At 45.6% G+C, this 12325-nt stretch overlaps 1 protein-coding gene across 1 annotated transcript in view; it reads left to right on the forward strand.

Moving 5' to 3' along the window:
* DNAH17 (dynein axonemal heavy chain 17) overlaps nt 1-12325 on the forward strand; it is a 104678-nt gene that overhangs the window by 37120 nt on the left and 55233 nt on the right. The window contains exons 36-44 of the mRNA XM_030534893.1: nt 1258-1362; nt 2248-2405; nt 2726-2864; nt 3428-3655; nt 6195-6332; nt 7209-7341; nt 7687-7814; nt 7949-8097; nt 8252-8534. Of these exons, the coding sequence (XP_030390753.1) occupies nt 1258-1362; nt 2248-2405; nt 2726-2864; nt 3428-3655; nt 6195-6332; nt 7209-7341; nt 7687-7814; nt 7949-8097; nt 8252-8534 (1461 nt within the window). The remainder of the gene's footprint in view (nt 1-1257; nt 1363-2247; nt 2406-2725; nt 2865-3427; nt 3656-6194; nt 6333-7208; nt 7342-7686; nt 7815-7948; nt 8098-8251; nt 8535-12325) is intronic.

A 12325-nucleotide genomic window follows, 5' to 3' on the forward strand; every position in this document is an offset into this window, starting at 1 on the left:
AACCAACCCTCCAAAGCTCCAGGATTTAGGGAAAGCAAAGATGCTTTGAAGCACCCACTCAGAACCTCCACCCCCAACCTTTTCCCCTTCATTGTGGCTATGGATCTTGCCTCAAAGGCTTGAGGCTGAAGCAGTCTTGCCCAGGACACACTGATTGGCAAAGTGGTGGTGACAGGGTCAGCATGAACTCTGGTCTGCTGGGGAATGAGAGCTGGAAAACTTAGACTAACTATCAGGAAAGGCTTCCTGCCAATGAATGTATAAACCTTTGACAGTCAGCCCGGGGGAGCCGTCTCCCTAGAGGTACCTGAAACAAGACAGCACAGACGGCTCGCCAATATATCGCAGGGACAAAGCCCAGACTGGCCAGGGGACAGATTAGCAGGTCTAAGAGCCTTGTTCCATCTGAGTTCGTCTGGAGGCTATTAATGGTGTTGGAACCTTGGCAGGCATGAGCCCCTTGGAGACCATCTCTCGGGGAGGGGTACAGCAAACGGAGTGCACAGCAAGCTGAATTCCAATATTTTTCCTCCTCCTTATGACAAATTCAGTATCTTACCTTCCCAAGCAATGCACAATGTGTGCTGAGGGCAGCAATTGCTAGGAGATTGCATTCTCCTAAATTGGCCCCTCCACCTTGCCTCTGAGCGTCCCCTACATGAGCTGTGCTAGCTACTGCAATAGTTTGTGGCTTTGCAGCCAAAGTCAGGCTTGGGAACTCAGTCCCATGAGCAGCAGAGCCCTTTCCCACTGGTAATCCTGTCACTTCACACAGTCTGGCAGCTGGGATGAGAACACTTCCTTTCCCACTGCAGTTGCTAGGGAAAAACCCAGGCGTCAGCGGTACCTCTCCATGCTGTGGAGTGTCATTCACACACCTGTAGTCACTGTGGGTCCATGGGAGTTCTGGCTTTGACTGCAGTGGAAGAACACTCAGTCTGTGTGTCTCAGGCATGTTTTGGCAGGAAGCTGGGACTGGAGCATTTGTTGAGTTCCTGCATTTACAGCTATCTGGACAGCACATGCTGAAACTAGAGGAAAATCCTGGGTAGCTGCAAAGGAGTTTTCGCAAAGGAGGCAAAATTTCCCTACAGGAGGGGGATTTTTCCTCTCTATTTTTGAATGACCCTATGTTGTGTGAGGCTATCCTAGAGAAACAGTGTGTAGTGTAAATGCCAGATTAATTCCTTCGAACTGTTCTTTTTGTAATGAATTCCAATGGTGCAATCAGCCGTCTCCAATCACTTTGCTCTCTAGTCCTGTGGAAATATCTACAAAGGGTTAGCACAGACTGGAGCCTGGGGATGCTTTGATGAATTCAATCGCATTTCAGTGGAAGTTTTATCAGTGATTGCTGTGCAGGTAGGAAGTTTTCTCCGGGATCCAGCTATTCTTTATGTAAATTACTGTGATGTTGTGGTAAATACTCATCTGTCCTGATTGTGATAATTTCCCTAGCTACTTAAGCCATTCAACAAATGCAAGGTGTTATGGGATACTTAGCATAAGTGAATGGAATTATAATAAAGATATAGGACAATTTAGGCTATGTAATTGCTCTAATATTTGTGCTTAATGCAGATAGATATATATATATATTAAGGCTGCCAAGCAATTAAAAATATTAAGCACGTGATTAAAAAAATTGAGCGCTGTTAATAATAGAATACCATTTATTTAAATAGTTTTGGATGTTTTCTACATTTTCAAATATATTGATTTCAACACTGAATACAAAGTGTACAGTGCTCACTTTATTTTTGATTACAGATATTTGCACTGTAAAAAACAAAAGAAATAGTATTTTTCAATTCACCTGATACAAGTACTATAGTGTGATCTCTTTATCATGAATGTTTATCATGAAAGTCAATGTGCTCCCTGAGAGATCGGTTCCCTCCCCCGACTCAGGCTGAGTAGCACCTTGCTACATGAAATCAATGGGACCACACAGGGAGGGCCAGATTCTGAGTCCCACCCTCAGAATAAGGAGCAGTTACTCACCCAAATAGATCTACTGAAGTCAGTGAGACTACTTGGGAGTAATTCCTAGCGAATGTGAGTACCGGAAATCACAATCTACCTCAGTGTAAGGGTCTCTGCATCCAGCCTGCATTCACTCAATAAGCCCTCCTGTTCATACTTAAAGGGTTTTTAGAGTGCACAGGGCAGTGCTGCTTGGTTGATTAAGATACAAACTGTAATTCACTACATTGTTGATACTGAATCTTCCTCTTACTTGTGTAGGTAAAATGTGTGCAAGATGCAATTCGTGCCAAAAAGAAAACATTTAATTTCCTTGGAGAGATAATAGCTCTTATACCAACAGTTGGACTATTCATTACAATGAACCCCGGCTATGCAGGCCGGACTGAATTGCCTGAAAATCTAAAGGCTTTATTCAGGTATTTGTGTGTGGATGACTATCATCAGAACCTGGTTGTTAATTGACAGTGTGCTGATTATACACTCTGATTTGCCACCGTGCTGTACCAAGGGCTCTTAACTTTTATTAGAGTGAGAGAGACTGTGTGTGCGCAAACGCATAATGGATATAATATAATGAAGGCGCTATACTGAAAATCCAAACGTACAAAATTCCATCATCTTATAGCTCAGCTCTGTGCATATGTATGTCAGAGAAGGGGACGCAGAGAATGTACGTGTGCAAGGGCTAATTTTCTCCAAATTTGACATGGAACTTTGTGCCTCTTGTTTCCTTTAGACCCTGTGCTATGGTTGTCCCAGATTTTGAGCTTATCTGTGAAATCATGCTTGTTGCAGAAGGTTTTCTTGATGCCAGACTTCTTGCTAGAAAGTTTATTACTCTCTATACACTATGCAAAGAGCTACTTTCTAAGCAGGTAATTTAATATTAGTCCCTGGTTCCTTGAGCAGGAAGAGTTTATCTATTTTAAAATCGGACATAGATATATTTTAAAAAATCACAAGTTATTAGTAGCAACTTGGCCTGTATTTTTCCAAGCATTTTAAGATTGCTGGAAAATTCCACTCAGACACTGATGTGACTTCTGATAGACTCAGCCTGCCTGCGGCATGGACGAAGGTCAGCAGGAAAATGAAGAGATGCAGCACAGTGCTTACTAGTAGAATAAAGCTTATACAGAGGATTCCATCCTCACATTGTTCATGTCAATTGACTTAAAAGCTAATGGAAATCTGCTTCCAGGGAAGCGAAACACACTACTCAGCCAAAGGTTGCTAGGGTTTTGTTCACTCCTTTGTTGAACAGAGTTTCCCCTGCAAATACACACACTTAATGGCATTTCTTCTGGGTGCTGTGGAGACTTTCTGGAGTTTGGGTTTTTTGGGAGAGTGTTGTGGTTTTTTTGGTTCTTTTTTTATTTATTTAAAACTATTTTATTTCACCCGAACGCAATGTAAGGCTTTGCTCACTGTCTGCCAGGATCATTATGACTGGGGCTTGAGAGCTATTAAGTCTGTGCTGGTGGTAGCAGGTTCCTTGAAGAGAAGCGACCCTGGCCGTCCGGAGGATCAAGTCCTAATGAGAGCTTTACGAGACTTCAACATCCCCAAGATTGTGACGGATGACTTGCCAGTGTTCATGGGACTAATTGGAGACCTTTTCCCAGCACTGGATGTACCTAGAAAACGGGATCTGAACTTTGAAAAGGTGAATGCACAGACACGGGCCTTGCTGACCTTTGGTATTCAGATTATTTGTGGGAGGTGGCTCTTGGGTCTCCTATTTTTTCCTCAGAGGGCAACACCTGCCTGGCATGTCCTCCTGCAGCAGGTTGCAGCACAACAAACCTGTCTGCCTCCGTTTTCCCTTCAGAGTCCCCAGAAATAGCCTTCAAAGGCTTTCCAATGATATACAGTCCTTACAGGGTTAATTTATTACACATGTCCCATGCACATAAATCATAACAGAAGTCCCACAAGCATAATCCAGAATTCCCCAGCACAGTCCAAACAGTATATGCAACCCACCACATCCCGCCCGGTGTATCTCACCACACCTAGCTCGCCAGTCCAGCCCCAGTGTCTCTCCCTATGCCTCACTCCCAGCATTCAGCCCTCTCTGGATGGCTGACAGCATTTCCCTCTGCTGCTGTCAGCCATCAGCCCTGTCTGGCTCAGAAAGGCCAGAGGGCTAGCCCCTCCACCAGCTTCCTAGCCCTCTGCCATTTTCAGCCTTACAGCACTTGCTCTCTAGACCAGGATAGTCAGCAAACTAGCCCCTGTGCTGGGTCCTAGACAGTTCCTCCATCTTCCCAGGGAGGGCCTGCAGATCCTTTCTCTCTCCCCGCCAGGCAGCTCTTACTGGCCCATGTCCAGGCTCTCCCACATTTATATGGCCCAGATGCCTTCTTTTAAACCCAACTGCAGTGAGCTGGTGAGGCACAGGCCTTGCTCTCTCTCAAAGGGCCAGTGTCACCCTGTGATATCCCCCCTTTAACTTGCACCTCACCACCCTCAAAGGCTTTGTGTCATGGTGACCCTGGCCAAGAAGAGCTTGAAGTGACTCTTTCAAGTTCTTTGCTGCGGGCCAAACAGAAGGGGTAATCTCAGAACGACGTGTGGCGTATCTGACCTGTGCGGTGCTCCTTCACCCTACCGTCCTGAAGATCAAGGGCAGTCTCAAAACTGGAGCTCAGACCCTTGTGCAGTACGACTTCCTGTCTGGCCCTAGTGGAGCAATGGGTAGTGCCTAAGAGCCAGCCAAGAGTGGGGCCTCCTGTATTAATTTAGATGGAATCAATGGGCCCAAAGAATCAGAAGTGTTCACCTGACCCTCTCACTGTCCAGCATTAAACAGGGTTTGGTACACAGACCACGGCCTGCTCAGCACCACTGAACACTTGCAGGCTTTTATTTTAGATACAGAAAAGAAGGGGGGGTGTTGTTTGAAATGTCAAGTATTAACTCAGGCTTTCATTTTAACAACACCCCTTATTCCCTCTCCCTCTAGCTATAGAGAGTCTTAGAAAGAACCCTCTCCCCTTGTTTGACAGCCTCTGAGATGGCAATAACGGTCCGTTTTCGGGAAGAGGGGAAGTTAGCTGCAATGAGCTGGAGCTGCTGTTCTTGCTGAAGTCTGACCCCATTTCCTAGAAGATAAAACGAGACAAACACACACAAGAGGGGACAGCAATGAACAGTAAGGGAGAAAATGCAGCATCTGTCTCTGGTGTTGATTCCCACTTGCAGCTTGCTTGCTGGAAAGACACATGGACGGCACATGCTCTTATCAGCCACTCTGACACACTTAGCAAAGTTGAACCAACATTGAGCTAAGTAGGGCACTGCCTTTAGCTGCCTCTTTCTGGTCACAGGCTGACAAAAGTGTTTCAAAATATAGTCTTCGCCAGCTAAGCAGAAGGCAAAAGGAGAGGGATAGAGAAGGGAAGAAATAAAGTGAGGAAGGGAAAGCGGGGAGCAGTGGCTGAGGTGGGGCAGGACAAAGTCTCATATCCCAGGTGGTGATTAGGATTCAGCCAGAGCCAGTGGGATGGGTGAGGGTATCTAGGTCCCTCTCTTGGCCCAGACTAGTCAGGACATCTCTCAGAATTAGGACAACAGACAAAATGGTGTCATGCTGGATCCCAGAAGACGGTTGGAGGTGGCAGCCATGGCGGGGAAGGTAATTCCTTCCCCTCTTTCAGTCAACATTGTGGTAGCCAGCTTGTCCCCCAAAGACTCCCTCAAAAGGGAGCGACGAGTCCTTCCATTATTGTGTCCATCAATTATGCCAAATCTCCGACACAGCAATTTTGGTTCACTGATTTCCAGTCACACCCTTCTCTTGTTCACAAGGCATGCTCTTAACACAATCCTCGAGTTATTGCAGGAGGCCTTTTGGTTTGGATTAGCTCAGTCTCTCTGTCTCCCTTTTCCCACCAGTGTGTGGTGTTATCCGTTACTGTGACACTATATGAACATTCACTCGCTTTTTCCACAGCTGAGCTCACAATTTCGGAAGTGGGAGAATTGAAGTAAACTGCCAATCAGCACAGGGCAGAGAAAGCCCTGTTGAAACTTCTCTGGGTGTCCCATGATCCCTGCTTTGGCTCTTTCTGCAGCTGCTCCAACCAGCTGGAGTCTCGTGGTGGTTCTTCCAAGGACGTAGTAGCTGCAGTCTGTATAGTGACTCTGTGTTCTGTGCAGCGGCTCAGGACAAGCTCTCATATCTTTTCTGAACTTCCTAGATTATTAAGCAGTCCATCCTTGAGCTCAAGCTGCAAGCAGAGGAGAGCTTTGTGCTGAAGGTGGTGCAGCTTGAGGAGCTGCTCCAAGTGAGACACTCGGTGTTTGTCATTGGCAACGCAGGCAGTGGCAAGTCCCAGGTACGGGGCAGCGGGGGGAGGGGGACTAAATGGACAGAGATTTCTTGCAGCAGCTTTTTCCAAACTCTCGGAGCGAGTGAACCCTTCTCCGATTAAAATACCCTTCCTACTATCCTCACTTCTCCCACCTCAGATGTCTAACGCTGACCAGGAGCAGGCAAAACCTTGGAACTGTGAGCAAGCCTAATTATGACATTTCCAAAAGCAAAGTGTAATGGTAAAGGAAGTGCCACTTCTGCATGCCTCCTCCTTCCCTGGGGCACCAGGTCTGTGCTGCTGGTAGAAGTAGTGGGAGCCACCATCCACAACCATGTGGCCAGTGCATTACGCATGGGTAGGAAATTCATGTTCCTCCCCTGGCACCTGGGGATCCAAAGCCACTACGTCAATCAGAGTCTTTCCACTGATTTGGAATGAGACCTGTAGAGAGGACAGTAGGAGCCCAGCCTGTTAGCAGGGGAGGCTAAGAGGGGAGGAGTATCAGCAAGGGGAGATTGCTGATCATTCAAGAAGGCTGCATGTCAGTTCTTCATGAAAAGAGTGGAGCTGGCACTTTCACTTCGGAGAGCCAGTTCGTTTCAGAGTGGAGAGAGCAGTGTGCTCTAGGGTGGGAGATTGCCTGCTCTGAAGGAAACATCCATCATCTTGTTCAGCAGCTGTTCACTGGCTTACAGCCGTTCGGAGGAGCCCAGACATCATCAGTGGTTCCAGGGCCTCCATTTGTGACATAGGGTCAAAGACTATCAGATAAGGGGGAAGACTACCACTCTCTTCTGTTGCTTTCATTGCTTGGTCCCAAGAGACCGTGTCAAAGGATGTAGATACCTTCTTTAGAGAACCGCAGTCCTGTATGAGCATGTCCAGGTTTCCTTGCAGGTACTGAAATCCCTGAATAAGACTTACCAAACCTTGAAAAAAAGGCCTGTTGCTGTGGACCTTGACCCTAAAGCTGTAACCTGTGATGAGCTATTTGGAGTCATTCATCCAGCTACTAGAGAATGGAAAGATGGTAAGAAATCTACCATCTTCCAATCAATGCACTCTAATAGTGTTTGAGTAGGTGCATTTACTGTGAATTATACTGAATGAAAATGGTGGCATTTAAAAAAACCTCAGCAAGCAGTTCATTCATAACATTACCTAAACCTTTTAAAAATGACTGTAGAAATGGGAAGATCTTTTCTTTGGCTTCTCCCTAGAATTAGAAGTGGAATGTTTTTAGCAAGACTGGCAGGTTTATTGAGGAAATATTGTGGCTGCTTCTTGACCACCTCCTCCTGAACAATTTAGCTTAAATGAAGAAACCAAGTACTAGAAAGAAAAACCAAGCAACGACACTGTTTGTGTTGGGCAGGTCTGTTTTCTACAACAATGCGAGACCTGGCGAACATCACTCACCTGGGTCCCAAATGGATCATTCTCGATGGAGATATAGATCCCATGTGGATTGAATCTCTGAATACTGTCATGGATGATAATAAGGTCAGTGCTGAGATGCTGCTGGAATTAAAAATCAGAGAACTTCACTTGAGGAGTGTTTTAAATTAACCATCTTGTGTGTGTCTCTGCTCCTGCGGAATGAAGTGGTTTTTTCTATCTGGTTGCCTTCCTTTTAGGTGCTCACCTTAGCGAGCAATGAGCGAATCCCATTAAATCCCACCATGAGACTCCTCTTTGAGATCAGCCACCTGAGGACAGCAACGCCAGCAACAGTATCCAGGGCTGGAATTCTCTATATCAACCCTGCAGATCTGGGCTGGAACCCGTGAGTTCTGGTTCACATTCCCTGCTTTGAAGTGTGAATGCCGTGCATTTCAAAGTGCAGGATGGTTTTCCATAGCACAGCAGGAAAAGGCTTAGTACTGTTGTATTTACTTATGCCATATGTTGAAATGTGAAATATGTCCATTATTTTGTAGTGTGGTGAGCAGCTGGATTGAGAAGCGAAATATACAGTCTGAAAAAGCCAACTTAATGATTCTGTTTGATAAATACCTGCCTACATGTCTAGATAAACTGAGGTTTGGGTTCAAGAAGATTACCCCAGTCCCTGAAATTACTGTCATACAAACCATACTGTATCTGCTGGAATGTCTCCTGACTCCAACTAACACGCCTCCAGACTCCTCAAAAGAGCTATATGAACTGTACTTTGTTTTTGCGTGTTTCTGGGCATTTGGAGGAGCAATGTTTCAAGACCAGGTTAGTGACAGCTTGTAATATAAGGCCAGTTCAACCTGGATAGTAACAAAAAATTTTCTTTTTAGATCTCTTTGCTTAAACAGGCTGAAGTGTTGACCCCAGAGTTAATGCCACTCAATCTCCTGTCCTTTTTTAGTTTATTTGGTTCTGAAATATCTCATGCTTAGGCTAAGCCTACCGTAGAATTTGTCTGGAAAATGTTGAGGAAATCAAACAAGATTTCTGGGGTTTGTGACTGATTAAAAAAAAGCGGTTTGTCTTTTAAATGATTTTTGATTTCTGAGTCACAGAAAACAAAAAGAGCAAAAGGGAATTTAGTTCATAGTTGCAGTGAAATGGGGGTTCTTTCATCTTCTGCTGAAGCATCTGGTTCTAGCCACTATTAGAGACTGACAGGACACAGGCCTAGATGGACCATGGCTCTGATCCAGTCTGGCAGTTCCTACATTCTGAACACAAGAGCAGCGTTGGCTGCCGTAGTGTTTATGGGGAATCCATTCCGAGATCTGTGCCAGTCTTTTAGAGTAGCAAGTACAGCAGCGAGGTCACATGAGTCCTTTCCAGGCTTTGGTTCTGACTGGTGGGAGTTCCCTTAGCTACAAAGAGTGGGGTGCATGTGTGCTGCAGGATGGACCCAGTAGCCTGGGGACTCTCACTTTAAGCAGTGTCTGAGAGGTTCATCAACAAGAACCAGAAAACAAACAAAACCCCACAACATAAGAAAAGAAGAGATGAGCTGCCCATAAGAACAATAGTCTCCCTACTCTACTGGCAGAGACCTCTCCTTGCATGCTGTAATCATCACTGCAGCGAATGTGCCCAGCTCCGCCAGACTGCATCAGAGAGCCTGAACATGTTTGTCTGATGTTTTAAAAAAACAGAACACACAGAAGAGTCTTCACAAAACACTGCTAACCAAGGTTCTGTGACAAGAAATCTATCCAGGTGCGACGAAGTGGGACTGTTCTTAATGCTTCCTCTGAATACTGTGTGGGTGCCTCAGTTTCCCCTATGCATTTCTTAAGTCTCCAGCATGCATAAATGGTTGACACTCTGTCTCCTGGCAACAAACGGCTCTGGCCCTTCCCTCCTGCAGGGGGATGGCTAAAGGTGAACAAAGAGATCAGGTGACCTCCTGGCTCTGGAACGAGACAAAGGCCAGAAAGGAGGGGCTGGAGGGGGTTTCAGTTTGGAACTGGCTGGGAACGGGAAGTGAGGGCCGACGGGGTTGTCTGGCTCGCTGGGCCCCAGAATGGACCCGGCCGAGGGGTCCTGTTCTCTACACCTACAAGCTCTGTGTTAGACCGTGTTCCTGTCATCTAATAAACCTGTTTTCTGGCTGGCTAAGAATCACATCTGACTGTGAAGTGGGGGTGCAGGACCCTCTGGCTTCCCCAGGACCCTGCCAGGGCAGACTCACTGTGGGAAGCGCACGGAGGGGCATATGCTGAATGCTCCAAGGTCAGACCCAGGAAGGTGAAGCCGTGTGACCTTCTTGCCCTGAAGACAGTCTGCTCCAAGGGAGAGGAGGCTCCCCAAAGTCCTGACTGGCTTTATAGGGAGCAGTTCCAGAGCATTGCATGGGGACTCTGTGACACCAGAGTCTACCTCATCTCTCACAGCTACACAGTACGCTTTGCTAGACTGCAGTCTCCACTTAAAGAAAAAAAATCCGAACTGTCCTGAGTTTCCTGTCCATGAATCTCATTCCCATTTGAGACACAGATGGGAACTTTGGCTTGAAAGGTTAGAAAAGCTGTTTGTTGTGATGAAGAAAGCTGAATCTACCACAAAAAAAGCTATGATCCTACACTTTTCTGGAAGTGAGATGTGCCATATTTTTAAAACATTGCCTGACATTGGGGGTAGCAAGGAATAAGAAAGCAAAACCAGCACTTACGAGGTTCTTTAAACCACATAAAAACATTAACTATGATCAATATACCTTCTGTCAAGCACATCAGTGAGAAAGGGAAAGCGTGTATGAGTATCATGCCCACCTACGTCACCTTGCTAGTTCATGTGAGTTCACAAAGGTGGGTCACAAGATACGAGGCCAAATGATACAAGGGTGTTTGTCGGATAAGCTGAGAAGACAAACTCTCCAAGACACCCCCACAAATGACTTGTCAGATTACTGGACACTGCTTGAGCAAGCAAGTTTTCAGAAACACATGCTCAACAACTAGAGCAATGACACCTGGCACCAAGCCCAGAGACAGCACATGTACTGCACGCTAAGAACTCAGTCAGGAATTGCGTGTGGCATGCTCAAGATGGTAACCAACCCCAGAAAATGCAGGGTCCAGCCACAAGATGACAAGTATAAAATGTTACAAATGTGGAGGCTCATACTCACACCAAGGTGATTGCTCAGCAAAAGGGGTCCTCTGTCATACACATGGAAAACAAAACTACTCTGCAAAAGTCTGTAGCTCTCCTATTCTCCCACAAGTCAAGACAAATTTACAACAAAAATTGAATGAATGCACTCCAAGCTGACACCTCAGAAAATCACCATGCTTACATTTTCACAGTATTCCCGGAGAGAACCAAGTCTTCTGAACGCAGAGTTGAGCCACAATGCCACATCATCATACGAGGATATGAGACTGACGTTTTAATTGACACTGGCGCATCAGTGAATGTGATGGATCAACATACGTATGATGGCTTGCCACAGAAACCACTCATACAACCGATGGCAGAAAAAGTATACGCCTATGGAAATCTAGCCCACTGACAATGTGTTGTGTAGTCTCAGCTCATTTTGTATTTAAGGACTGGCCTGTTACCAGTGCAATGTACTTGGTGTCCTAATATCACAGATACACTGATTAATTATGCCATCCAAAGAGTACAGCCTAACAGGCTAAATCAACTTGTCCAGTCTTGAGAATATGTTCATAAGAATAGGAAAGTTGACGAGAGAGCAAATAAAATGGCACTTTGACGATATGGTTCAGTCCATAGCAGTACCACACAGACACATTCCTTTCCATGTCAATGAGCTGATGGAAGAAGAACTAGCACACTTAGAAGAGCTTGACATCACTGAATGAGTGGAAGGCCCCATACCATGGGTTTCCCCTGTAGTAGTGGCCCAGAAACCAAACCAATCAAACAAAATCCATATTTGCGTGGATATACATTTATGCGGCTATCAAGTGTGAGTGACACGTCACCCCCACTGTATATGACAATAGTGCAGATCTAAATGAAGCAAAGTTTTTTCTCCCAGTGGGATACCATCAACTTGAGCTCCACCTAGAGTCAAGATGCGTAACAACTCCATGACACATGTGGGTCTACACCACTATAAACAACGCAGTTGTGGCATTCTTCAGCCTCAGAAATATTTCAAAACACCATACGTGAGGTACTAGTTGGAATCCCTGTAGCGCTTAATGTGAGTGATGACACATTAGTATTTGGCACCAATCTGAAGAGCACAACACTTAACTAGCAGCTGGTTTTGAACGACTGCAGGAACAGAATCTCACAGGAACCCCAGACAAATGTGGGTACAATAAACCCACATTAGAATTTTTTGGAAACACATTTTCCAAAGATGGGTCTTCAGCAGATCCTAAGAAAGTGAAGGACATACATAATGCCACCATGTCCACAAACTCCAGTGAGGTTTGTAGCCTACTAGAGCTTGCAAATTACTGTGGCAGATTCATTCCAAGTTTAGCTACCATTACACAGCTTCTGAAAGATCTTACCAGGAAAGGTTAAACATGGGTTTAGTCAGGTGAACATCAGCATATATTTGAGGAACTAAAGAA

Source organism: Gopherus evgoodei, chromosome 15, assembly GCF_007399415.2.
Source record: "Gopherus evgoodei ecotype Sinaloan lineage chromosome 15, rGopEvg1_v1.p, whole genome shotgun sequence".
In the NCBI taxonomy this organism is placed as follows: Eukaryota; Metazoa; Chordata; order Testudines; family Testudinidae; genus Gopherus; species Gopherus evgoodei.